Source organism: Tupaia chinensis, unplaced genomic scaffold, assembly GCF_000334495.1.
Source record: "Tupaia chinensis unplaced genomic scaffold, TupChi_1.0 Scaffold000628_1, whole genome shotgun sequence".
In the NCBI taxonomy this organism is placed as follows: domain Eukaryota; kingdom Metazoa; phylum Chordata; class Mammalia; order Scandentia; family Tupaiidae; genus Tupaia; species Tupaia belangeri.
The window spans coordinates 3639624-3646980 of record NW_006160148.1 but is presented as its reverse complement, the minus strand read 5'-3'; the positions used below and the strand labels follow the sequence as shown (position 1 = coordinate 3646980).

General features: G+C 46.9%; 2 protein-coding genes across 2 annotated transcripts in view; one reads left to right on the top strand and one right to left on the bottom strand.

The window, feature by feature from the left end:
- Positions 1 to 2230, bottom strand: part of LOC102470918 (golgin subfamily A member 2-like) — a 5734-nt gene extending 3504 nt beyond the window's left edge. Inside the window, exons 1-2 of the mRNA XM_006159485.1 lie at positions 2105 to 2230; positions 568 to 687 (exon numbers count right to left, since the gene is read on the bottom strand). Coding sequence (XP_006159547.1) covers positions 568 to 687; positions 2105 to 2188 — 204 coding nt within the window. The 5' untranslated portion in view covers positions 2189 to 2230. The remainder of the gene's footprint in view (positions 1 to 567; positions 688 to 2104) is intronic.
- A 61-nt stretch (positions 2231 to 2291) lies between these two features.
- LOC102470502 (ras GTPase-activating protein-binding protein 2) overlaps positions 2292 to 7357 on the top strand; it is a 14537-nt gene continuing 9471 nt past the window's right edge. Inside the window, exon 1 of the mRNA XM_006159484.3 lies at positions 2292 to 2351. Coding sequence (XP_006159546.1) covers positions 2292 to 2351 — 60 coding nt within the window. The remainder of the gene's footprint in view (positions 2352 to 7357) is intronic.

The window sequence follows — 7357 nt, the reverse complement described above, 5'->3', positions numbered from 1 at the left end:
ATGGATGCATGTAACCTACCCTGAGTCTTCCCACTCGCCTCCTGCAGCCTCGAGTCCATCCTGAACCAGCCTTGTTGAGCATTTGAATATTGCCACATTCTCCTTTGCATCTCTCAGAGGACTGTGTCCGTTGATGTGCACCCTACCTTGTTCAAAGGGACACTCAGCCCCATTCATTGGCTTTAAAATAAGATTCAAAGACTCTGATCTAATCCAGCAAAGTTGTCTTTCAGATAAGGAAAGTGAGGACCAGAAAGTGATTTTGCTGAGGTCACCCAGAAAGCTCCTGCCACAAGTCAACTCAAACCTCAGATCTTTCCATCCTAGCTCCCAGGGCTCTCCCCCCACAGCCTGGGTCTTTCAGTGCTTCCTAAAGGGAGGGCCTGATGACACGTGGCTGTGTTCACTGGCCTGGCTTCCTCTGGAGGCTGGGGATAAGAAAAATCCAATACTGCTCCCATTTATTCAACCTTCACGGGTACCAGCCACTTCCTTCTCAATCTTAATGGTCACCCTCTACTGCCCCTGAAGCCCCGTAACCCAGAAGCCTGGTCAGACAAGACTCACATCCTCAGAGAGACAACCACCAGAGGTGATTGCCTTAGGGGTACGCCCAGTTTTACTTTTTTTCTTCATCTTTGCTGCTGCCAGAGTACCAGGGCAGTTCTTCTGCTGGTATTCTCTCAACTGTGGAAAGGAAATCAGTAAAACTCATGAGAACTGTAAGTCTCTAAATTCACGTGCTACAGCATTTACAAAGTACTCATTCATGCCCCCACCAACCGTACAAATTGTCATAATAATCACTTAAGGACTGAACAAATAGACTGAAAACATGATTTTTTTTAAAATAAGCATGTATTTAAATTTATTCTTCTGACCCTGAGATCTGGGTTTTGTCATGAATCAGCAGCTACTAGAGAGCAAAACTGAAGGTAGAGGTGGAAAAGCACACCGTAATTCAACAGGAAGTGTCCACTGTGTAGTTTAGAAATCCAGGGCGGTGGGGAGGGGCTGCGGAGTCCTTTCTTACACATCTGTGAGAGCTGCACAAATACCTGGGAAACTTCCTATCAATGTATCCTAAGAGCAGAAGACAGCGAAGGTGCACTCCTAGTGAATCTGGGAATCCAAGAGAAAGGGGACACCCCAAGCATCTTCCAGAATAGTCTCTAAAATCTTACAAACCTACACAAATTTCAGCACTGAAGTATTTGTTCTCTCTGGAGAATTAAGCAAAACTGAAAATTCGTCCCCCATATTTGTCCTGTGGTGCTCAGAGCACCCCAGGTTGATATGACAATTTGGAAGTAATTCGGGCTGTGAAGTTCTATTCTGCAAATACTAAGCGGCTCTCTCTCACTCTAAAGAGTGAAGGGCACTCTGGTCCCAGAATCACAGGGAATTCGAATGTGAGATAGAGAACTCAGCAGAAAATGTAAAGTCCCTCTGGAGAGTAGAAATGGGGAAAAATCAAACCAAGTCAAACTCCTCCTCCCACTGCCACCAGAGATAACGTCAATGTTTGGGGTTGGCGATGAATGTAGATTTTTCACACTGTCTTAGTTAAGGGAGTAAGGGCTAGGTCCCATAGTCCCCAGTTCCTTTCCAGGTGGAGATTTGTGCAGAAACCAGAGAAACCCCAAAAGAGGATGTATACACTAGAGGATTGGGTCAGAAGATGAAAGGCCAGGCTTGGAAGATGACAGCTCTGAGGGGGATTGTGACATAACTACATTCCACTCCTCCTCACCCATGCCAGAGTAGCCATTCCATGGTGGGGAGGAGTGCATAGGGCAAGGACACAGGTTCTAGACTACTGGAGCCCTAGGCACCTGGGGTGGTCTGGTTTGGAGAAGCGGGAGGCCAGGGCCTAGACCAGAGCAGGAGCCCCTCTAGTCACCAGCCCAAAGTAACCAGGTACACCAAGAGCAGGAACAGGAATACTGAGGGGATGAGGCTGGCTAAGAGGATTTGGGGACAGGAAGCCAAGGGGTACCCAGGAGTTGGCTTTGAATGTCCTAGGGATGGCACAGATTGTGTCCACCGTCTGGCCATAGGAGGGGCCTCTGGCTGGGTCTCAGGATCCGCCCAGCAGTTTTACCTTTTTCTTGGCTGCAGCCAATTTCTTTTTTCGGGTTTCCTCTGACATCTCGAGGCAGGGCTGGGGGAAGGGGTGGGACCACATGACCGCTATCTGGTAACCGCTGAGAAAACACTTCAGCTCGCTACCTCGCCGGCCTGTGACTGAGCCAGAAGAGGCAAGTCAGGGAGTTTTTAAGGCTCACAGAATGGGCGTGGCCTCAATTCTCAAATCCTATTGGTCTACGGAGAAAGATAAAAGGCAAGAGGTGTGGCCAGAATGCTTTTGACCAATTAGGACAGGTAGAGTCACAATGAAAGCTGCAGGGCCTACTCTCTAGGCGCAGGCACAGCTTTCTGTGCGGGGATTATGGTCTCCATTGCGAACTTTTAGTTACCTGTGGGACCTGTGAGTTTGCTCTGTGTTCCCAGCCTTGGATCCTCCAGCCCCTCAGACCCCCAACATGGACAGCAGGGCAAATGTGCTCCAATTCACAGTCCCTTTGCTGATTTCTCACAGCTCTGCTCAGACGTTCTGTCCCCAGAGTATCACCTTCCAGGACCCCCTCATCTGGTCCTCCAGACACCATCCCTCCCAGATCCCTCCTTCATGGAGAGGCCCTACCCTGATCCCAGGAGGGGATCTGCATGTCTTACGAGGACCCAGTCTGAACTGCTCATCCCCAGCCTGGCCTTCACCCACACCCCCAAAGTCACCTTTCCTCCCAAACCAACTGGGTCCCACCTGCCTTTCCTCTCCAAAATTCCTCCTCCTCCATTCTCCTTTAGGAATTTTGAGCATGTGCACACACACACACACACACACACACACACACACACACGTGTCTTTCAACCTGCAGGGTTCAGGACTCAAACTGCACAGTTGGCTATGTGGAATCAACCTTCACTATACTGCCACCAGGTGGTCCAAGCGGGTATTTGACCTGAAGCAGTTTTATTCCAAAGCCTGCACTCTTATCTGGTACACTGAGCTGTCTCTTTGGGCCCTCTGCAGGTCTATCATCCTGATTTCCTTCCTCTGTTTTTTTTCTGCCCACTTGGCTGGTCCCTCTGCCCCCTTTTACTAGTTAGAGAAATGTACGTGGTTCTGCTACCCATATTCTATGTCTACACACTCCCTTAAAGGTCTTCCTCATCTTCAACTCAGCCCAGTACACATGATTCTCCTGTATTTCTCTAGCTCTGACCTTTCTCTGGAAACTCAGACCCGCCAGCAGAATATCTTTGCCTTCCCACTTCCTAAATTCTAAAACTACAGTTAGCATCCTGACCTGGACCATAATCTAGATCCTTCTCCAGCTACCCCCACATCTGTTAGTGGTACCCTAGGCTTCCAAAGTGGGCTCTGTCTCTCCCTCATGCCCTCTTATTATTTTTTTTTAAAGATTTTTCTATACAATGCCTGTGCTCATCAGAGAGTGGTGGAGAGAGACAGAAAGTAAGAAAGCATCCCCCATGGGAGATGGCCATGCCACAATCCCTTCTCCTCCATTCTCCTCTCAGTATTTTGTGCACTCAGAGAGTGTTTTTCAAGCCACTGGGTCTGGGACGAACTGTACTGCCAGCCATGTGCATCTGGCACCTTAATTTTCACACCACCTGCTGTCCCAGCCCCTCCCCTTTGTTAACAGCACCGCAAGTGGTTGCTTTTGTTGTCTCACAGGATTATGCCCTCACTCCCCCATGACACACAAATGAAAACCACTCTCATTCCCCTGCCTCAAGTGCAACCCCAAAATCTCCCTGACTGAACACAATACCAATCTGTCTACTTTCTTCTTTTTTTTTAAGAGAAATTTTTGCTATAGGGCATGGGGGTGCTTTCAAAGACAGAGACAGAAATCAAGAGATCATCTCCCAGGGAGGATGACCACACTGTAATCTCCTCTCCTTCATTCTCCTCTAGGAATCTTATGCACAGATGCTCACATGCCCAGCGTGAATTCTAAGTCGCTGGTTCCAGGACTTGAACCATGACAGACTATGTGGGAATCCAGTAATATAACCAGTACATCATCTGCTGGTCCCTTTCCTTTTCTTTTTAAAAAACCTTCTATGTGGCACATGTGCGTTCCAGAAAGAGAGGGGGCAGGAGAGGAGCGAGAAATCACCCTCTCCCCCACCCCCATGGAGAACGACCACACTGCGATCCCTTCTCTATTCTCTCAGGATTTAGGACACTCATGCACACATTCTAGGTGTGTTTCTCAAGCTGCTGGGTACAATACTTGAACTGCATAGTCGGCTATGGGACCCAGGCACCTCAACTACCACTCCACTGGCTGGCCCTGTCTGCTTTTCTTACAAGATCTGAGAGGCTGGTAGCCTGGCCCTTAGCACTCGTGGTCACTGGAGTCACCACAGCATGGGAAGAAAGAGATGAAGCAGACACGTTAGTTCCCACTGACATGCCCCAGACATCACTTCTACACGCAGTCCCATCCAGAACTAGCCACGTGGCCCACGCTGATGTGAGCCGGGCTGGAAGAGGAGGGTGAGCACACAAATGTTTGATGGGGGCCAGCCATCTGAGCACAGGCCCACCTCCATGGCAGCTCTGAGTGTTTGGTGAGCATCACCTAGGCCCCAGTACCAGAGTTGTGCTACTCAGCAACCCGTGCTTGCTCTAATGACCCAAGCCCATGCTCTGGTCTTGTTCCAGACACTAGATACTTGTATGTGTTTCTCCACTGTTTTGGAGTCACTGCAAAAGCCCCATCAACCTGGCACAGACAGCAGCATTCTTGTTTCTGGGCTTTCCTTACCATTCCTTCACTGTATGCTTTCACATCATTATATCAGTGAGTTTTCAGTCACTTTATGAGATAGGTTCCTTTACTGTTCCTATTTTTAGGATGAGAAGACAGGCTGAGAGAAGGGAAGCTACCAGCCCAAGTCACACAGTTAAACAGTGGCCTCCCTGTGAACAAAGTCTAGATCTGACTAATTCTTGATGCCAGGCTTCTAACCTGAATAAAGCACCATGAATCTTTGTGCTAGACTCTTTTGTTTGTTTCTGGAGAGGTTTTTGCTATAAACCACGTGGGCTTGCCAGAAAGACAAAGATATACAGAGAGACAGAACATGAGAAATCACCCCCCAGGGGGGATGTCCACACCACAATCCCTTGTTCTCCATTCTCCTCTTGGGATCTTGGGCACACATGCACATGCGCTTGGCGTGAGTTTAAGCCACCAGGTCTGGGACTTGAACCGCAGTTGACTACATGGGAGTCCAGCAACATAGCCATTACACCAACTGCTGGTCCTTCTTTGTGCCAGACTCTTACCATATTGCATGCCCTCCAAGAACAAGACTTGGCTATATTCATGTCAAACTACACCCTTGTCAATGACACTTCACATATGCTCAGTACAGTTGACCCTGAACAATGTGGGATTGAAGCATGTGGGTCCTGAACTGAAGTTTTTAAATAAATACTATACTTCTATTTTTCTTCTTATTTTATTAATATTTTCTCTGGCTTACTTTTCTTTCTTAATGTCCAGATAATGAGGAGAGGGGGGAAAGGAAGAAAACACTCCCCAGTAGGAAGTGGTCATGTCCCCATCCTGTTTCCTCCATCTCTCCATCCAGTCAAGGCCATGGCCCACACACAGATGTGCCAGCACATTGCTTAAGCCTCCAGGCCAAAATCTGAACTGCAGTCCATCCAGTTCCCTTAACCACCAGGCTACGGGACTGGCCAACCAAATTACTTTATAGTAAAAAATACAGTGTATAATACACACATAAAATATATTAGTCATCTGTGGTTATGAGTAAAGCTTTTGGCCAATAGTAGCTACTTTTGTGGGGGAGTCAAAAGTTACACATGGGTTTTTAGCTGTGCAGGTTGAGGCTCCTAACCCTGTTTGGTTCAAAAAATCACCTGTATGAAGGGACTTTAAAAACGTCCATGGAAAACTGAATTCAAATATGCATTTATTAGGCCAATCAGGTGGCGTGGAGGTTAAGGTGGCCAGACCCCATATAATCAACTATGAGGTTCAAGTCTTGGACCTGGTGGCTTAAAAACCAGATCAAGATCAATCCAAAAGTGTCAGGACAGAGGATTGGATTGAGAAAGTGTGGCACATATACACTACAGAATACTACTCATCCATAAAGAAAACAATGAGATCCTGGCATTTGATCAAAAGGAGGCAGATAACAAAAATGTAATGCTAATTAAGCAAGCCAGATTGTGAAAAAGAAATATTGAAAGTCCCTGCTTAATATATACCAAATGTCTGCATTCTATGATGGCAACTGAAAGACTAGAAGGTGTAAAGGCATGGAGAGGAACTGTAGATAGCAGAGACTGTGTGGGAGGAGGGTGGACAATACGGGAGTGGAGTGCAAGGGACAGAATCAAGGGGTGAAAAAAGAAGAGGCAAAGTAATTGAATGAACACAAAAATGGAAAACTATCTGGTGATGATAATGTCTAAGGCAACATCTTTGACTGGACTAATATACAATGTATACATGATGGAAAAATTCATTATGTATGCTGTAAAGATGTATACTGATTAAATGCAAAAATAAGAAAAAAGGTAAATAAAGTCTTTAAATCTCAAAAAGAAAAAAAAAGCCAGTTGTGTGTGCATGTGTGTGTCCAAAATCTTGAAGAGATCATGACATGATCATACTCCTTGGGGTGCTTTCTCACTTTCTATCATTCTGTCTCTCTTCAGAAAGTGCACTTACTCTACCATAAATTATTGTTTAAAGTATCTATTTAATGTAGTATAAAAAAATTTCTAATCCTTATGTATTTCTTTCATAATATGTATTTTCAGTGAATATTTCAAAGAACCCTGGAATTTGCCTAATTGAATGTGGCCCTGGTTCTGTTTCCTCAGGTCTTAGGTTAGAACTGGTGACCCAGCTTATCCCAGTTCTGGTTCCCTGTCCAGTTCAGTCACCAGCTGTCACCTCACCTGAGGCAGAGTGCCTTCACCCACTTCCCCCTCAGCTTTCTGGGAAACACTGGAGTAAGGCAGAATAGGAGTACAGGTAATTGACCAGGCTTGGAGGGGGTGGGAGTCTCAGGAGAAGTGAACCCTTCCTTGACCAGGCTTGGAGTGGGTGGGAGTCTCAGGAGAAGTGAACCCTTCCTTGCGGTTTCCTCTGCCCATCCCCATTTTCCTCCACAGGAAAGCTGGTAGGTTTTGTCCCTGCCTATGCAGTTTGTCAGTGCTGGGTGCTAGGGAGCCAGTCTCTGGGCCTCTGCCACCTTGCTCACCTGC